Source organism: Limulus polyphemus, unplaced genomic scaffold, assembly GCF_000517525.1.
Source record: "Limulus polyphemus unplaced genomic scaffold, Limulus_polyphemus-2.1.2 Scaffold1941, whole genome shotgun sequence".
NCBI lineage: Eukaryota > Metazoa > Arthropoda > Merostomata > Xiphosura > Limulidae > Limulus > Limulus polyphemus.
In genome coordinates, this window is record NW_013667551.1 from 104,284 (window position 1) to 125,334 (window position 21,051).

The following is a 21,051-nucleotide window of genomic DNA, read 5'->3' on the forward strand; positions in this document are numbered from 1 at the left end:
ACATATTGATAACCAGAAAAAACACAAAATCAGTCCTATCAGTATACCATAAAATGACATATTGATAACCATAAAAACACAGAACCATTCCTCTCAGTATACCATAAAATGATTTATTGATAACCAGAAAAAACACAAAATCAGTCCTATCAGTATACCGTAAAATGACAGATTCTTTAAGTTATGTTCACTTCTTTTTGTGTCACCCTAAACAGGTCAAAACATTTATTTGTTCTTAGAGCATATAGAATATGCCACCCGATAATACTTGTACATGAAATTAAAAATATCTTTTCTATTTTCAAAGAACTACATTTTCCATGACATTTCATTACAAACTGCCATCTCAAAGCAAAAAAACCTTGTTCCATGAAGATAAAGAAACATAAATCCAATGATAATGTGAAACAACTTTATATTGGCTACAACACTAACATTGAGAATATATTAAAGAAGAATAACGTTAGAAGAATCATATACAAATATCCGAACACCATTGAAAATAACCTAACTTCGAAAAGAAAATCACCTGAAGATAAAAAACAAGATGTTTATATCCATGCCAATCCTGTGAGAAAGGTTATGTAGGTGAAACTGGAAGAAGCGTTGACACGAGAATTTGTTAACATAAAAAAGACATAATATTGAAACCAAAACATTGATATTTGTCTTCATATGAGAGATTCTGACCATCAAATTGATTGGAAATCAACAAGAATTTTATACAAAATGGATAACTACATAAAAAGAAGAATCGTTGAAAGTTGCTTAATCAGAAGCATGCCTAATTTCAACATCTCTCAAGGTCACTTTAGACTTAGCAACTTCCTGACCTCCTGTGTCCTTAAGGGAATTACAAGATCGGGAGTCACATAGGCATTGGTTGACCAGTGTTTTTCCTGTCACAAGACAACGTGAGACTGAAGAGGATGCACGAATATGTCATACTAGTTTCTCTGATATCAGACTTTTGAGAGTTTGTTCCATTTACTGTGGTTTTTCACTAACTGAAAGGTTACTTGGTATAATCAATGTCACACTATAAATAACATAAAATTCAAAATCATAAATAACAAAGGAATACCAAGTTTGTTTTTACTACTTAGCAGTAGATGCCACATTTTATAGTAGAAGGAATTACTTACTTCAAATATAAACATCTCTAGTTTTCCTTTGTGATTAACACTTCTGCTAAAGACGGTTGGAACGAAGTTTTAGAATTGTCAAATTAACTTGCTTGTTGAGTAATGCAATGCCAATCATTAGCACAGAATTCCTTAATAAAAGAATTTAAAAAATAGATATTCATAAGGACTAGCTAAGTTACTTAGTTGGTTCTCAGAAGTGTTGTAACCTGTGGGTTGAGTATGGTCTTCTTCTTTTTCTAATTAGGACAAGAATATTGTTTGGATTGATAAAGAGTTATATGTGCTGTAAGTTGCATGATAAATTTTTGCCTGCATGGATTGGACTGTGAATGATCATAACTTCGTTGCATGATCTTGGTAAACAGTTGCTTGGAAAATGAAAGAAAAAAGTTGGGTCATTTGGTGGCTTTCAATTTTCACTTTGTAGGTAAAACTCAACTGTTCTCTAAAATTTAACCTTCTACCTATATATAATACTCTATGTGCTGTTAAAGGATGATACTCCACCAAGTCACCAAATGTTATTTTCTTTCTTGCACTGTTGAGAAGTGCACAAAGAAAAAACTTTAATTTTAAAAAACATAACATTATTTCAAATCTACAGATTTCAAAATTAAGGGTTGAAATTCTACCTGTATTCACCAGAACTAAGTACTAGTTCTTTTTTGAAATCCCAAGTGGAGTATCACTTGTTTCTTGGAAACTGGTCTAAGATCTGTATTTATAGTAGTACAGCATGATAGATCCCCCCCCTCCCATACAACAAATTTTATAGCAAAAGAATGATCATACTAATAAGTTATCACCCATCAACTGTAACAACAGTAAATGAGAAGTTTGGAAGGACAGAACTTGTCACTCCCACATGTAATCCTGACCAAGAACTATGTGATTTCTGGCTCTTTTTTTTTTGTTTCCTTCATAATCTTGATTTGCATGGACATGACACTTAGGTGTTTTTAAAACAGCTGTACACAATTAGATTTGTATTGTCACATGTGCACCATCAGGTACAAGATGATGACAAAACCTTGTCGAAACATTGTACATTTGCTGTTATGTTAAACTTATATTAAAGTTTTTCTTCATTACCCATTCAAGCCATCTCCAATCATTATTAGTCTCAGTGGGTTCCTCATCATCGAATTTGAATAAAGGAAATTATTTGTGTTTAAGCACAAAGCTACACAATGGGTTATCTATGCTGTGCTAATATGGTTATAAAAACCTGATTTGTAGCATATAATCCCTCAAAATTATTGAATGAGCCACTGGATGCCCCACAATGGTATGTCTGCAGACTTCCAGTGCTCGAAACTGGGTTCCGATACCTGTGGTGAGATATAGGAAATAAAATCATATTTCATTGAATACCTCTCACATGTATTGAACTTTCAAATGTGCATAGTTTATTTATTCACTTACAGCTGACTGGTGTTACTTTGATATTTTATGTTCAGTGAAGCAAAAAAACTTATTTTTCCTTCTTGTTATTTAAGTAGTTCACAAAATAATATGTTCATATGGATTTTTTTTGTTTAAAATCACTTCCTCAATTTATACCAAAATTGCTTATACATTTTAATTTATAGCAGTGGTACAGTGTGGAAAAAAATGTTTTTTATGTTGGAACTTGAATGCGTTTAAAGTGTGTGTATGTATGTAAAAGTTGTTGCTGTCAGAAGCTGATTATGAGATCAGTTTTCTGAGGTAGCTTTCACAAAATGTTTTGTATCAGTTAAAGTTCTTGAGATTGTTACGAACTTCAGTTATTTCACTTGACTATCTAAAAGTGTTTTTTATTATTGAAAGTTCTATCACATTACAATACAGTTACCAAACAATACAAAACTTTGTAAACATTTTTGACTGTCTATTGGTTTTGAAAAATAACAACAATTAACTATTGAACATTAAATAACACACCTTAATGATGTTTTGCAGTGCTAACTGAAGCATCTTTTACTAAAATAGCTTGCAGTTGCTTCATTAACAGTAATCTGCATGATAAAGAGCTTGAAAGAGCCACTAACTCAATCCTCACCTTCAGCTTACTAGTGTAGAACTTACAATTCAAATACTTAGATTTTGATTCCTGGTGAATGCATTTTATGATTTACATATTCAAAATATAAATTATTTCACATTATCTTGTAGTTTTGTTTGAAAATTAGCTAGTTAGTTAACTATTCTTATAATGATTAACAATGAACCTCTGAGTAAGCCAGACTAATTGTGTACTTTTTGGTAATAAAGTAGGGTCCGTGTGAGATCTAAAAATCTGGAAAAAATGGCAAAATATAGGAATATCTAGGACTTGTTTCTGTGAATACAGTGGTTGTAATGGTTTCCTGTCTTCCCATGTTAACCACTCTCACCTTCCTGTCCATGTATATATTCCAATGATTCTGTATTTAGATATACATTTCTTTAGCCATTTGGTATTTTTATTAGCACCAACTGAAACTCTTCTCTGGCTTCTTTTATGGCTTGCTTTCTTAGCAACTGGTATCCCATCATGATGCATCCATATCTGCTGCATGAAGCATTTTGGTATTTTATACTGACAGGAAAACTTTGAATCTGATGCTTCTGACACCTGTGCTACCTTACACTTGCAAGTAAACTTTGAATCTGATGCTTCTCACATCTGGCTACTTTACACGTGCAGGTAAACTTTGAATCTGATGCTTCTCACATCTGTGCTACTTTACACTTGCAGGAAAACTTTGAATCTGATGCTTCTCACATCTGGCTACTTTACACATGCAGGTAAACTTTGAATCTGATGCTTCTGACATCTGTGCTACCTTACACTTTCAGGTAAACTTTGAATCTGATGCTTCTGACATCTGTGTTACCTTACACTTGCAAGTAAACTTTGAATCTGATGCTTCTGACACCTGTGTTACCTTACACTTGCAGGTAATCTTTAAATCTGATGCTTCTGACATCTGTGCTACCTTACACTTTCAGGTAAACTTTGAATCTGATGCTTCTGACATCTGTGTTACCTTACACTTGCAGGTAATCTTTGAATCTGATGCTTCTGACATCTGGCTACCTTACACTTGCAGGTAAACTTTGAATCTGATGCTTCTGACATCTGTGTTACCTTACACTTGCAGGTAAACTTTGAATCTAATGCTTCTGACATCTGTGCTACTTTACACTTGCAGGTAAACTTTAAATCTGATGCTTCTGACATCTGTGTTACCTTACACTTGCAAGTAAACTTTGAATCTGATGCTTCTGACATCTGTCTTCTGAGATATGTGTGCATTCTCAAAAGAAAATCTTCTGGTTGTTTTTACAATTCCTGCTCTTTACTGGCTTTCACAAGAATCTCAATAGATATTGTATTGCAAGAACATCATGACCTTATGAGTTTATTAAATTTTCAGTTTCTGAATTGACAAACACTGTTAGATTGTTCATAAGATAGAGTTTTTCCATGAGATTTGAAAGAGGGTTAAGGAAAAGCTGCTTATGTACCTCCTGGTGGCAGAATACAGTACATGGTCTGGTTGACTCAGAAATTTATTGTTAAATAATCATTATGAATGTGAATTTCAGTTCAAGTATGGAGGATGTGGAATTACTTATATCACAGATTAAAACTTCATCTGCTTTTGAAGTTTCTGTTAAATATATTTTCAAAATATTACTCTAAAAAACTAAGACTATGTTTAAATGAATGTAAAATTTCTATCTTTAAGTACTTAAGGTTCAAGCTGGTTGAGAATAAAGCTAATCTATAGTTAAAATATTATCAACAGAACATCACATCAAATCTTAAAGTTAAAGACTAAAGAGTGTTAAATTTTGTTTATTAATTTTCCATTTTCTTATCAAACTCACTTACTAGATGAATTAATTTATGCTTTATGCCTTTCGTGACGTGGTCAGCCAGAATTGCTCATTATGAGCATAAATTTCACACTTTTATAAAGAAAAACCATAGGCTTCCTTAATCACATTGTATTTTAATTGGCAGGCTAATCCTTCTCACCTCGACCGTGTTGAAGATTTGAGTGAGCTCAGACACTTGAATGAAAGCAGCATACTACACACATTACGCCAGAGGTATGCAAGCAGTTTAATCCACACTTATGCAGCAAGCACGTTATTGGTTGTCAACCCTCAGCACCCAATGGCCTTGTACTCTGAAAAAGTATGTATTGATTTTCTCTTATTATTCTTCAGAATATCTTTTCTTGAGAATGCAAGTATTTTATCTTTTATTTAGAATTGTTACTTAGGAGCTAAAGAGTGTTTTTATTTACACTGTATTTTATACATTTCATACAGCTTTATAAGATTAAATTGTAAAAATATTGAAATACACTATCAACAGGTGCATTCTAGACATACAGTTTTAAATATATATTTCAAGTCTATTGCAATGTTTTCATCTAGTGAATGTAGTTCTTAAAAATTGGATTTTTATGATATTTTAGTACAAGAAATCTGATAATCCAGGTTGTTTTAAAAAACAGACCTCTTTCTTCAGGAGAGAAGTCGATAATGGTGTTATTGGTTTTTGTGAATTGTATCAAGTTTTGTCCTGTAAGTTCCTTAAGTAATTTAATTATGTTTGATAACAGTGCAACCCTCTAGAACACAAATATAAATTTTGGCAGGGTAGCAGTCATCTTCATCTAAACATCTTTTTGTAATGTGGTGGTAAATTCAGTTAATTTAAGGGAAAGTTTAATAAATATTTGAATGATAAGGGCTAGCTTTGAGTGTTTGGTTTAGTTTATTGGATAAGATGGCCTAGACGGTCCAAAAGATGAGTATGACTTGGAATCAAATACACATCTAAACTAATTACTGATGGTGGCATCTGCTCATCCAGTTGTTATGTCTACCTGTTATAAATTGTAGCATTTAAACAGGTCAGAACTTCAGGTGGAATCAGCTTTAATAGCTGAGGTTCTTTGTGGTATATTAGCTTTTTGTGATATTGAACTACTATCTCCCAGGTTCTTTGTGGTATATCAGCCTTTGTGATATTGAATTACTATATTCCAGGTTCTTTATGTGTGGGATCAAAGGTTACCCTGTGAATATTACCCAATTATATGCTCCTCAAGAAAGCCTGATGATACTTAATCTTAACTACTCAGTCCAATTCTCTTTAGATTATGAAGATGTTTCGAGGAAGCAAGCAAACAGACATGCCCCCACACATCTATTCTGTAGGACAGGCTGCTTACAGTGCACTGCTAACATCCCGCAGAGACCAGTCTGTTGTCTTCTTGGGTCGTAGTGGAAGTGGTAAAACTACGAACGTACGACAAGTCTTACAGTACCTAGTTGTCACAGCAGGGTGTTTAAATAATGTGATCAGTGGTAAGAAGACCTTGTTAAAGTAAACATTTTCAGTTAAATGTAAACACACAACCTTTTTCTCACTATTAATATCTCGTATAATACTTATATGTTCATTCCTTTTTTTTTCTGCCAAATATTAAAATTTGAGTCTCATTTAGCCTTTTTGTTGACTAAGCGTACACATGTCATTCTTCCCAGGAAAATAATCGTGCTTAGTAAAACACACAATAATTCAGCATTGAATTAAGTTTTTTTGAAAAACTTAAAATGTTTATAAATAGGACAGATTTTTTTTTGTTATGTTAAATGGTTTACACTTATTGTGGAGGATTGATAATTATTAAAAAGTATTTGATAATTTTTGTGGTTAACAGTGTCTTCTGTCATTCTGTACCTTATTTGATTACAGTGGAAAAATTGACTGCCATTTCAACACTCCTTGAAGCCTTTGGAAATTGTAGGACTGTTTTAAACAGTAATGCTACTCGATTTACTCAGTTGTTCTCTTTAGACTTTGATCATTCAGGCCAGATTGTATCAGCATCAGTGCAAGTAAGTTAAACCTAAGTTATTCAACATTATTACTGAATCTCTGGATACAAGAGAAATTAAACAGGTTAATTTTTTAGGAAGACTTTGTAGGTAAGTTCAGTTACTGTACCAAGAATATCATCCAAATTTGACATGTAACTCTTGTTGTGGTTTCCTTTGTTGTTTTTGGCAACTTTTTTCACTGTAAATGTATGACCTATTTATCATGGCAGTATAGGCAATTTTTCTTTCTTTCAAGATTGATATTTATCAATTATGTAAACACTTAAAACATATCTGAAAACTTTATTTCCAATATGGTACTTCTCTCCTCTTACAACATTAGCTTTTCTCGTTTTCTGCTGCCCTATATATGCGAACTTTTTTTACAATGCATACAACAAGCCTTCTGCACTCCCCCTATTGGAATCAAAGATTCCAACATGTCTTTCATGCAAATCATCATGCGTCATCTCTCCACCAATAGGAAAGCACTACTATCATGTGACTTCCCATTTTATTTTCAAAAGTGTTTGATTTACTTGGTTTGCTTGCTTGCTTGCTTGTTTGGGATCAAGCATGAATTCCAAAGTTAATGTTACCCACTTACCTGGCTTTTTGAGAAGGAGTCTTCAGTCCCCTTGATATTGGGTTATCAGGCAGCCCTATCCAATACTTTTTGTTTTTTCTGTTACCACAGGGTCTATCTTTCACCTGTCCTTGCCATTTTGATCCGTTCTTTTTTGGATCCTTCGGCTGCCAACGCATCCGGTACTTCCATTTGAGCCCATTGCCTCGTGCTCTTTGTTTCACCTATCCCTTAAGGCATATTTTCTTCTCCTCTTGGCCTGCATGCGTCGTCGACTGGGTCTGTTTACTATCAACATCACCTGCACACTGTACTACCAAACCCATTTTCTCCTTTATCCGGATTGTTTCTTCCTTCCCAAGACTTTGATGGCTCATGAGGGTAACTCCTCCTTTTTGCCCATTTTCCCTTCCCTCTGTTTCTCATCTCTACCCTCTTCCTGATCCAAATATACTTCTATGTCCACTGCGTGTTCTTTGTTGTTATATTGCCCACACGGCTTCCTTCATGGGTTCCCGTTCCTGTCTTTTTATCCCATGCCAGCTCCCTTCTTCTTGGGATCTTTCTCCCTTTACCCTTACCAATTGGGTTCACTATTTAATCCAGTTGGCTTATTCCTCTTTGCCCCCTTCCCAACGTGCTTTGTTCTATGTTATCTCCCATCAAATCTGACACCTCACCTTTTACCTTGCTTCTCATCTTTGTCGGCCTTTAGAGGAGATTCTGCAGTCGGGCATGTGACAACCCCTCAGACGTTCATCTCCCATTATTTACATCTCACTTTCCTGCCTTCTTTTCTTTCAGGGGCCCTTGCTTTGAATTTTGTCTCTTAGATACCACTCTGTGGTGAGTGGTGCCTGACTAGATATTTTTTACCTACACAAATAAATTGACAATGTACGCCATGTTGATTCTTGCACTCTTTCCATGGCTCCGCACGCTCAACTTTGGAATGGGTTTTTTTCATAAGTAGGCTTGTCCCACACTGTACCACCCATGGATGGCACGGGTAAAGCAGAAGTGGATAGTTGCCCATTCCTTCCATGTCTCAATTTAATAACTCGGTATGGTCTGCTTTTCTTACCACTTGCCAGTTCCAAGCCATTGGGGTGGTTGACCATGGAGACATCCTGCTGGATTGGTTCCACATAGATGTCTATACCATTCATTTCAGAGTAGGGCAGTGGTGTTCTGCCAGTGTAGAAGGCATACCATTCTTCAGATTGAGTGACACATACCATGGAGTGAGACATCTAAATGCAGTTCACTCCTTCGATTGGGTGCCCTCATCCTAACTCTGCACGGATGTTGGTACCCCCACAGACTGGTTTTGGATACCGAGTGAACCAATCAACTTAAGTCCTCACACAGGTTTGGGGTTGTTCATCTTCCTCCATCGATTCTTCCTTTTGTGTAGTGGGTCATGGAGGGTATACTTGGAATGTTTCTATTTCTGTCCTGGGTACTCTCTCATTCTCTCTTGCAACGGGGATGTTATTGATCTTTGAATGTTTCAGACCAGTCTCACAGTTACGGTAGTTGATTGCATGTGATGGACTTCCCTCAAATACCGGATGACACATTCCCGGATCCCTTGCTGAATGCAAATCCTGTGTAGTGCCCAGGAGTTGGTGTTTTCTTCATATCCACAATTTTAGGACTTGAGGTGAAGCCAGTATGATCCTCATCCTACCCTTGCTTGAATGTTGATACCCAGCGAGAAGGTTTTGGATGTAGTTCTTGTCTTGCACTGGTCTCTTCTCCTTTTCAATGTGGGATCCTAACTAATCTTGTGAGTGGAGGGAAGTAGCATATCAGAAGTTATAATTTTACTATTATGAAAATATATTTCTGATAGTCACTTCTCTCCACTCACACTTCCCACCCTTCTTCCCAGAGTCTGCCATACTTCTATTTGATGGTTCAGTAGTAAGAGCATAGAGGGAGTCACATGATAGTAGTGCTGCCCTATTGGTGGAGAGATGATTTGCCTGAGAGACATGTTGGAATCTTTGATTCCAATAGGGGTGTATAGAAGGTTTGTGGTATGAGTTATAAAAAGGTTCACATATAGAGGGCAGCACAAAATGGGAAAGCTAATCTTGTGAGCGGAGGGAAGTACCTTTCGAAAATTCATTTTCAGTATAAATAATAACTTTTGTAAAATTGTGTTTATATTTAATGCCATCTGTTATTAGCTCTGTCTTTGTACACTTCTTTTTTTTTTCAAGAATGTTCATTTGCAACGCTAACCTGATCTAATTACTTTTTCTTTATTTGAGTTAAATGACTGTATAAGTTGTTTCATACATTAATAAACAGATATGGATTGTTTATATTTTCTGTTTAACCTTGGACTTGTTGTTAAGTGATAGTCTTTTTTGTTGTTTTAGGCATATATGGTAGAAAAAGCTCGTGTGTCTAGGAGACCAGAAGGGGAACCAAACTTCAATGTTTTTTATCAGATGTTAGAGGGCATTGATGATGCTTTGAGGTAATGTGTAACCTTAAGTTTATTGGATAGTCGCATGTGGTGAGAAATATGTTGAACTTGGAGAAATTCAAAATAATACTGTAGTTCTATGAATTTTAAATCATTCTGAGGTGTGTTATGCCCAGCAGTACAAGTAATTATGCTTGAATAAGTGCTACACATGAATTCCTCCACACCCTTTAAAGAAAGGGAATTAGTTTTTGTGCGTGTGTGTTAACTTAAGTCTTTTTCTACTTGTTACATACTTCAGAAAGATTTTACATACAACACAGCACTGTAGAGACCAATTAACCAGATATTTCTCAGTATAGTTTAACACAGTGCATTCCAGCTTCCTTTCTGACACTTGATTTTATTATTTTCTGCACTATTGTTATAGAAATAATTACTTTTTTTATGAAAACATCAATGTCGCCCCCCAGTGGCCCATCAGTATGTCTGCAGACTTACAACACTAGAATCCGGGTTTTGATACCCGTGGTGTATGTTGATATCTTGCTTCTAGGAGAGAATATCAAGTATTCTATACCATCACAACTCCCCAGTATCCCTTGACAGTAAGTGTATGTTCATATCCAGGTTCTGAGATAGAATATCAAGTATTCTGGACTATCGTAACTCACTGTTTATCCTTTGACAGTAGGTGTATGTTGATATCTTGCTTCTAAGAGAGAATATCAAGTATTCTATACCATCACAACTCCCCAGTATCCCTTGACAGTAAGTGTATGTTCATATCCAGGTTCTGAGATAGAATATCAAGTATTCTGGACCATCACAACGCCCCAGTATCCCTTGACATATTCAGCTTCTAATAGAGAATATGAAGTATTCCAAAACATACATACTTTCTCTCACACTTATAGCAAATTGTGATTGTCCAGAAGTTAACATTTTCCTACATTGAAAATGTAGTTTCAATAATACGTACCTCATCTCACACTTATAGCTATTACTCGACTGCCAGGGTTTCTTCCTTTGCCCATCTAAGCATTGGTCTGATTTTTTCCTGCATGCTTCAGTCTTTTATACCTCACTCAATTGCCCTTGTTGATATTTATTGTGTGATACTCTCCACCTACGTCAATGAGCCCTTTATTCTGGTACTGTGTATAAGCACCTCATTCAGAAAATGTTACCACTTTTTCTCGACAAAGTGTCACTAACAGGTTTCCCAGTATTATGATCATCGGAGATACTTTGAATGTTATCATGTTATCTAGTTGATTTTTGCAATAATCATTATACTTGTTAAAAAAAAAAAGAAGTAAAAATTCTTTTCTTGCAGTTGGTATGAATTTCCGGAGTATTATTTCTGGAAGGGAGGCAAATTGGGTCTCTCTTATCTCAACTCTGATATCTAGCATCTCACTACAATCAGGGGAGGAGTCACTCACAGCTGAGACTGTTAGTGATCTTATTTGTAGTGAGATGGAGACATATATTCAGATCTGTGGTGGTCCTCCAGGGGGCTCTGAGGCTGCAATTGTGGGCGATCCATCGAAATTTTTGGAGAGACATTAGATTTGCTTTTTTTTCTGACTTCTTTTAGTCTGTTGGATTTATAGTCCTCCTGTGGGACAGTGGGACATTTATGGACTCGCAACACTGGAGTCCATGGTTTGATTACTTAGGGTGGATGTGGCAGATGGTCCAAAGTTCCTTTGCTCTAACAAAACAACTTTGCCTCACAGAACACTGTTCCCATCAACAGTAATATACACAGTCTTTAAATGACTTATGAGTAAGGAAAAGGAGGCCACATTGAGATAAGCTGCCTTTGTTTTGTTTTTCATTTGTTGGTTTTTAGAGTGTATGATGTTTTAGGCTTTTTCCCAGTTTCTTTTGGGCCTTCACCTTACTTGATGTCTGAAAGGTCTGGGAGCAAATTTTTATTTTTTTTCTTCATACACAGATATTGTGGTTCATGCTGGAAGGTTTACTTCTCAGCTTTGTGTAGGAACAGTTATTCCTTATACGAAATGTTGTCGGAACTTCATTATTTAGCCTATCACTGCCAGGTGGATGCATTTTCTGACTCTCAAATAATACATCTCTTCTCGAATTTCGGGGTTCTAAAGCAGAGTTAGTAGTTCACCTGAATAGTTCCATGTCCCCTGATGGGATAGAGTAAGTCTATGGACTTACAACTCTAAAATTCAACATTTTGTTTTCCTTTCAGTTTAGTTAGAAGACTCTCAGGATCACTAACTTCATGCATGTTGGTTCAAATTTTGGCTTCTGTGATCCCCCCCTGTTGTCATTGGAGGCTTGAATTACATTTTCTCTTACAGGGGGTCATAGTTCTGCCCCTATTCGTGAGTCCCAACTCCTGACATTAGCCCTTTGGTACATTGGTACCCAGAATAGATTCTGTCTATATCCAAGGTTTCCACTGCTCAGTTGGATTCCCAACAGTGTTGGTGATTATTCTATACCTTCAGAGGCTGTGGGGGCCTGTTTTCAAGAATTTCTACATGTATGGTAACCTTAACCATGGGTCCAGGAGCACTGCAGGTTCTTGAGTCACAATTAGTCATTCAGTTCAGATCTTCATCACTGTTATCCACCCAACCTGTAGGGTTTCCATCTCCAACAGTTCATTGGGAGGATTTGGAACTTAGTTCTAGGGTTATCTGTGTTTGTTTGGTCTGGGGGGGGGGGTGAGAGAGTCATGCTAATTCTTCTGAGTTTTTATTCCTGTCAGTTGTTGGGCCTATGCAAACAGGAGATTGTTGTCTAGTTACTGATCTTCTTCATCTATATCAATGCCTAGATTCTCCAAGGTTCACAAGGTACTCATTCCTCAATCTGTGTTGATTTTTTTTACTGGTATTATAGATGTCCAAGTTGGTTGCAGTCAGCTTCTATTTACACTTTGCCAAAGTGGTGGTATTCCACCACTATAGATGTCTGTGGTGCACGAGGGTCAGGTGCTGCAGTTACAGGTTTTTCCATTCAAACTCACATTGGCTTCATGTGGGTTCTGCCGTATCATACAAGTTTTTTTTTCTCGTCCCCTTCGTTCCATCATACTGTGCGTACATCATTCCATGGAACGAGTGATTACTGCTGGCACCATCTCTTCAATTGTCAGACCATCACATCTTGATTCTACTTTCAGAAACAACCAAGGCAGGCTTTCCTTTCAGGACTGAAACATATATTCTTCCTCCAATTCAATATATCATCAGTCTGGGTATTTTTATTTTTCATTTCATCTCTCAGTCAGGCTCAGCTGACTTCCATCTGGCACAATGCTCTAGAATAGGACACCACACACTTACCTCTCCTGCTCTCACTATATGGATGGTTCTTTCTCTTCTGGGAATGTGGGAATTACTTGATTCCCTCGTGCCTTTGGGACAAGAACACAAGTGATCCTTTTATTGGTCTTTATGCAACCACGGATCATAAACATCGATTCACTGGTTCCTCACTTTTCTTAGTTTGGATTATTCTTTAATTTCAAGGGGTTGTTAAGTAGGGACTACTACGATTTGAGTTCCTCTACTACTGCCTCGTCCAGAGTTCCATTTCTTCACGAATGCCATGCTTCGGAGATGGGGTGCATATACCAACATTCAGAAATTCCCTACACAATGTTTTCATTTTTTTGCTTTTCAACAGGCAATGCCTCACGATCTAGGCTTATTAAGGGGTAAATTGTCAGGCTTCACTCTTGACACTTCTGTGGTGGTGTCTTGTGTTTATCATCAAAGAGGCACCTGGTCTAGGGGTCCTTGTTTTCAAATTCTTTATCTCCTTTCTTGGGACCAGTCCAATCTTATCACCCTTCCAGCTGGCCATGTTCAAAGGGTATCACCTGTTATAGCAATCCAAACAGATTTTCCCATTAGAATAGATGTTACATTGCATAGTTTTGTTTGATTGGCTGTCATTTTGCAACTCTAATTGGTGGGTTGGCCTCTCATTGGATCACCCAACTTCTTGAAATTTTGTCTCCAGTAATTCACCCTCGGGCTTTGGCAGTAGGTGCATTCCGTCAGGACAGGATAGGATTACAACTCTCTGCCTTCTTTCCACTTCATATGTTATCCATGGTATGAACTATGATTTGTTCCAGATCCTGTTAATAGCACCAGATTGGCTGCTACACCTGGGTTTTTGCTTCTGCAGTTCCTTCCAGTGTGTCCAACTCTTCCACTTCTTTTTTAGGTTCTCTTTGTGGAAGCAGCCATGATCTGATATGGTTCACCCAGCTACCCAGAAACTCAAGCTTCTGGCATAGTGGTCATGCTGTCTTTCACATGGCATCAGGGTTTTATTTCTAAGGTTGACTTGTATCTATCTCAGTTTATGCTTAGTCCAAAAGGCACATTTATCAATGGTAATGACATGCATATTGGCAATGGTGTATTGAGAGGGGGTTGAACCCTTTTCAATCAGTGGTGTCAACCATAACTAATTTTTTGCCCCATCTCTTTGGCAGAGGTTTTTGCATCTTCCACAATCTCCTTGTTTAAGGCATCCTTATAAACTTCCATTGGATTATCGTGACTACATATTTTTTGAGTCCCAAGTATCCTCCAGGTTCGGCATTTCACTTTGGTACTTGGTCCCAAATGACAATTCCACCTACCATTTCTATTAAGATCACATTATGTGTTCTTTTTCAACACCTGTTTGTGACCTGACTCTTATATGCTATGTATCTCCTTTACCTGCATGTTTATTTTTTTTGGCTGCTGACCTACAGACATCACCAATCGGAGTGATCTTCACTGATTGTCCACAGACCACTTTCTCATTCTCTTTACGTCTTCAGACCAGTACTTCTTATCCAACACACTGTCAGATGGTAAAGGAGTTCAGTCCTTTTCTCCAATTCATCTCATCACTATTTCTCTCTTCTATGTCTAATCAGATTTTGATCTTAGTTATGTTCAGTGAGGGTATTGAAGGTTTTGTTGCCTGCACTAACACCTTTAGAGATACTAGACAATGCTTTTTATTCTGGGCTCTCTTTGAAGGCAAGTATCTTTTGTGAGTCACATCTAATTTGATTTCACTTTTCAAGGTCCTTAGTGGCCCAGTCGAATTGCCCACTGTAGGTCATTGTGTGGACTGGTATGTGGACCTTCCCAATACCTTTATTTCACATTATTTGCCTGATCTAGCAGTCTCTTCATCTGAGGGTTTTTGTCAACCCCTTGTAGCTATCTAACTATTTCTGCTAGATTATCCAGAGAGGTGAGTATTTTTATTTCTATCTGTCAGGGTCCCTTACCTTGTTTTCACAGGATCCCACTCTGTGGCGAGTTTTGCCCAGACAGGTGTGCTTTTATCAAACCAATTCCACACTAGCAACCACTAATTCATTATACTTTATACAGGTTTCAACAGGCTCTGTAGAAATGAGGTGTTCCATAAGACTCCTTAGGAGCTGACCAGTGGTATTACTGTTCTATGATGGACCACCACTCATGGACTATCATGAGTAAAGCATAAGGGGATTCAGCCCATCCCTGATAATCTTTGAATTGAATAAATCAAGATCTGTTTGCTTTAAAAAATTTAAGAAACTTGGTTCACCTATTGCACTGTTTCTCAGGACTTCCCAATGTGCATTACCCCCTCAGAATCTACTAGTGCAGCTAGGGAGTTCTTACCACACCCAGTTTCCAGTCACTGGGGTGGTGGACTGAGGCTTTTCCTCTAGAGTGTTAGAGTGAATTCCTCCACTCTTTGAGAAGAGGGTGAAGTTGGAGGCCCTTCTACCTGGATTCCTGGATGCTTTTCCCAGATGTTGGTAGGAGTAGCACCAGCCTATGTAGGAGCCTACTCATAATACCAGTTCAGATTTGATGGTTTGTTGTCTGGTTGGGGTGTGTTTGGTCCTTCTTTTTGATCAATATTGATTCACTACATTGTTCATGGAAGGGGTTCCATATCTCCTTGTAATTCTGAATGTGGAGTGGTCCTATCCAGGGTCTTTTGTTGAGTACAGTTGTTCCATGTCCTCCCCATAATTCCAGGTGCAAGTGGAATGTACCTTGCCCACACATTTGGGAAGTGAGAGTGAATGTTCATAATTCCAGACTGGATGAGTTCTGTTTCCTGTGATTGATTAAGGCATACACGTTCCTGTCATTCCGAGCTTGGGGTGCATTTTGGATTTCTTCAGGTGGAGGAGAAGGTTTGTCCACTTTGGTGTTGCTTGCTTTCTTGCCATGATTCCGATGGCTCAGAATGCATCACTCTATGGCTACAAGTTGGGATCAACATATAAGTATGTGTGTCTATAATGTTGCAGTCCAATTGCCCTAGCCACCAATGTGGGATATAGGGACCAAGACCCCTTAATTCCAACCCTGAGTAGTGGAACCTTGGCTATCTGGTTGGGACTGGCCTATAGTGATTATCACTCAGATACAATTTCACCTACGATACAGGAATTAAGTTCAGGGTGAAGAGCATACCTGTTCTAGATGTAGTGCAGTTCCCCCACTAGGGTACCACTCTTATCTTGGTACACCCATAATCTGTATAGATAATGCCCTCATTGGCCCCTCCACCTTCTCAATATGGGGTTCTAGCTATAAGTAGCAGTGGAGGTAAGTATGTTTTGGAAGTTAACATTTTCCTAAATTGAAAATGTATTTCCAATAACACTGATAGACAAAATCAAACTTTTTTCTCTCATCAAAGATGTAAACACACTTTTCTATACCAGTTTTGCATGCTGATTCCAAATCTGTTTTCAGGTTTTCTTCTAGCACATCTAGTTAAATGTATACAGTACACACTTATGAAAAAAAGAAATATACAACAATTTAAATTATTATTAAGGCAATAACTTTTGAAATTTCATTGGTCTAGAGGAATACCAAAAACAGATTTGGAATCAGCGTCCCAAGTGCTATCTAGTCCACCCATAATTATATCTGATGAAAATGACTTGTTGACCAGTATAATCCTTACCTCCACTGACACTCTTCCGCCCTTCCTCCTCACTAAGAGGCTGTGTTAGTGACTCGGATGGAGTCAGTCTCGAAAAAATGACAACATTATCTGAATGAGATGCTTATATACAGTACCAGGACAGAGGGTACATTGACATAGGTGGAGAGTATCACAAGATAAATATTGCCAAGGGCAGTTGAGTGGGGTATAAAAGACTGGAGCAAGCAAGAAAAAATCAGACCAATGCTCAGATGGGCAAAGAAAGAAACACTGGCAATTGAGTAACAGCTGTAAGTGTGAGAGGAAGTAAGTGTTATTGGAAATATATTTTTATTGTAGAAAAATGTTCCATGTTTATCCTTTGACAGTAGGTGTATGTTGATATCCATCTTCTAAGAGAGAATATATAAATACATTACAACTTTCATCTCTCCTGAATCCCTCAGTATGTTAATGGTGGAGTAATTTTTCATGAAATAATGATAAGCACTTTTAAGTGTTCAGCTTAACAGTATCTTTTAAAACCTTAACGGTAAGAATGACCATTAGTGATATAGACATTTGCAGCTCATTCATTCAGATGTTGTAAGCCATTGAGTTATTGTGCATATCATTAATAGTCATTGAAGTACTTTATTATTTCAGTAGATGCGTGTAAATTATGTTTCATGAAGCTGCTATTATAGTGTCAAGTGAAAGTTGTGTGAAATAATATTTGATTTTTCTACCCATAATGTAGTTTTAAATAAAGAAACCCAGTTAACCTCAGAAAAGTAAATTTATTTTCTGAAGATAATCAAATTATTGGATATCTGTAATTTGGAGTCATGTGTTGTTTATCTTTGGAAAAATGCTTTTATCTTTTGTGTCTTATCTTGTATATCATACTTTTAAATATATTTAGTAATGCATATTATGTAATTAAACCATAAATAAAGTGTTTTAGAAGTATATAGTGTAATTGCAACTGATTCAAGATATTTTTTATTGCTGTAATCCACATAAAAGCTTTAACTAGAGATAAAAACAGTTTCATTTTCATTGTTTGGATTTATGGATTCAATGCCTTGATTTTCTTGTTACATAAGTTATAAAAATTCAATTTCTTGAAAATTTAATAATTGTTTGTTTGTGTTTGTCTTTTAGACTTCTAAGAACTTAGTTTTTTATCCTGTTTTGGTTCTAGGAAAGAACTTCATTTGGAAAATTTGGAAGAACCAAACATATTTATGTCACCATTACAAAAAGTAAGATCATTTTTTATGGTTTTGGTTTGTTAGTTTACATATTATACTTGAGGTTATAAAGTGTTCATATTTTTAATTACCTGTAATTATGGAGAGTTGACATTTCTGAGAGTAAAGTGTGCTTCTGGCATTAAATAAAACTTTATTGTACAATAAAACATATAAGATTATTTTGAAAGTGAAACAAAAACATATTTCTTGAAACTTTCAGGTAGAAGATAAACACAGAGCCGGTTTGTCTTGGGCTTTCCTTTGTGCAGCTCTACAGAATTTGAATATTCAGGATGCAGAAGCGAAGGCCATATGGAGCATCTTAGCAGCAATCTATCATCTTGGAGCTGCCGGAGTATCTCGTGGTAGAGCATATTTATCATCTAATAAGAATTAGAGTCGGTAACAATCACTGTCAGATTCTTTCATGCATTGTTTAGCCAGAAGTAGAGTATTCAAGGTTTGCTACTATTAAACGTGTAGCAGGAGTCAGAATACTTCATTAAAAATTCTGATTTTTTTTTGTCTACAAATGTCTCTTAATGATAACTGAAAGCTTCCAAATTTATGTGAAAATGTACAAAATATATTAGAAGTTATAGTGTGGATACTATAAAGGTCAATTTTGGGTCATGAATTTGGCCGATTCAACCAAGCCCATATAGAGAGAGTTAAACACTTGGGTAAATTATTATGGCTTTCTAATGATCTTACATTTAATGTACAGGAATTGCAAATTAGGTAAAATAGCTGTTTTTAAGAACCAAAAGTTTAAACTTTTAAAAACAATCTGTTTTTTAATAGAGAATCTTATATATTTGCTACTTTAAATTATAAACTACACTTTCCTGATAAGTTTATTGACATATATTGATAAAAAGAAGAAAAAAATGAAGTTTGAATGTAACCATATAAATAGTCAGGAAATGTGCATTTCAATCTGATTGTACAGAATGAGTTAAGACAATTATTTGTTTTTAGTTATATTTAGCATCTAAGGTGTATTAATAGTAATTGTTTAATTTTAAGTACTTAAACTACGGTATAATATTGCAATCTGATTTTTGTTATTATTATTCATTACAACCAGTTGTAGTTGAACTTTGTACTCAACAGAATTTATCTACGAACTTCAAAATCTGCAGTTTCTAAAAATACTTTATTTGTTAATAAAGACCTAGTCAGTAAACTTTGAAGCTAGTGGCATTTTATATATGAAATTGTCTTGTTTTAATATCACCAACTATCAAGAACATCTTTCTCTATATAGTATACTATGTCAGCTTTGTTATTATATATTTTAGTTTAGAATGCTGTGTGGTTCTCATTTTTAAATATTTATATACATTATGTATTATATTGTTATCTGGTTTTTCAGATTGTATTATAATGTGTAGGACCAAACAGAGGAAATGGGTTTTAATGAATTGTAAATATTGCATAGTTATACTTCTTGAAAGATATTAGTGTGAATTACATGTTGATTTTCCTCTTATTTATTTCAAGAGTAAATATAGCTTTAAAAATCTGTGAAGGACTAATAAAGTTTATAACGTTTCTAAAACAGCACTCTTGAACAAAGCCCAGTTTGCTCGACCCCAGAGTGCACAAAAAGCTGCATCATTGCTGGGAACTTCAGTAGAAGACTTAGCAAAGATCATTTTTAGTATTGACTTCTTAGGTTCTGCGAAAAACTCTCCAAGGTTGGTTTCAAGTTTTAATGAATATTTTTTGCTATAAGTTACAATATGACGTATAGTTATCTGTAGTGTTACATGTAGTCACAATATGATATATAGTTGTATGTGGTGTTACATGTAGTCATAGTATTACTTATAGTTATGTATAGTGTTACACCTAGTCACAGTATGGTATATATATATAGTGCTATTTAAATATATGTACATATATAGTGCTGCTCTTGTAGTAACTGTGAAGTTTAAATATGTATATGATGGTATACTTGTATTAATATTTCTAGATGAACAATACTGGTCTTGATATTACCTTATGTATACATCAAGTGAAGATTCCTTATGTATATCGGTAATTTTTGACATTTTTTTAAATGCAGTAACTTTTCACCTTATCATAGTCTAAACAACATATGGCCAGAGTAATTAGCTTCTTGTACTGGGGATCTGATTGCCTGGGGTTCAAAATGAAGTACTACCAAACACACTTCTTACTTTCAGCTGTGGTTTTCTTGTACGAGTGACAGTCGATCCTAATTTTTGGTTAAGAATAGCTACTTGAGGTGGTAACTGCTTTTACATTTGTCTGCAGTATATAATTAGGGATGGCTATGTCTACTTCAGATGGTAAGTGCTTTTACTTTTGTCTGCAGTGTATAATTAGGGATGGCTATGTCTACTTCAGGTGGTAAATGCTTTTACTTTTGTCTGCAGTATATAATTAGGGATGGCTATGTCTACTTCAGATGGTAAGTGCTTTTACATTTGTCTGCAGTATATAATTAGGAATGGCTATGTCTACTTCAGATAGTAACTGCTTTTACTTTTGTCTGCAGTTTATAATTAGGGATAGCTATGTCTCAACTACAGGAGTCTCTGACCTAGCCTTTTAACATATTGTGTGCTTACTGGTGGGAGGAGACAACAAACTAGACTTATTACTGGGTTGAGACAACAAAATAGACTTACCAGTAGGAGGAGACAACATCATAGACTTATTACTGAGTGGGACAACAAAATAGACTTATTACTGAGTGGGACAACAAAATAGACTTACCAGTAAGAGGAGACAACATCATAGACTTATTAC

At 36.0% G+C, this 21,051-nt stretch overlaps 1 protein-coding gene across 1 annotated transcript in view; it reads left to right on the top strand.

The window, feature by feature from the left end:
- The window catches only part of LOC106465427 (unconventional myosin-XVIIIa-like), a 95,254-nt gene that overhangs the window by 16,627 nt on the left and 57,576 nt on the right, over positions 1–21,051 (top strand). The window contains exons 4-10 of the mRNA XM_022393323.1: positions 5,146–5,322; positions 6,296–6,506; positions 6,898–7,040; positions 10,002–10,102; positions 18,216–18,276; positions 18,488–18,632; positions 19,835–19,970. Of these exons, the coding sequence (XP_022249031.1) occupies positions 5,146–5,322; positions 6,296–6,506; positions 6,898–7,040; positions 10,002–10,102; positions 18,216–18,276; positions 18,488–18,632; positions 19,835–19,970 (974 nt within the window). The remainder of the gene's footprint in view (positions 1–5,145; positions 5,323–6,295; positions 6,507–6,897; positions 7,041–10,001; positions 10,103–18,215; positions 18,277–18,487; positions 18,633–19,834; positions 19,971–21,051) is intronic.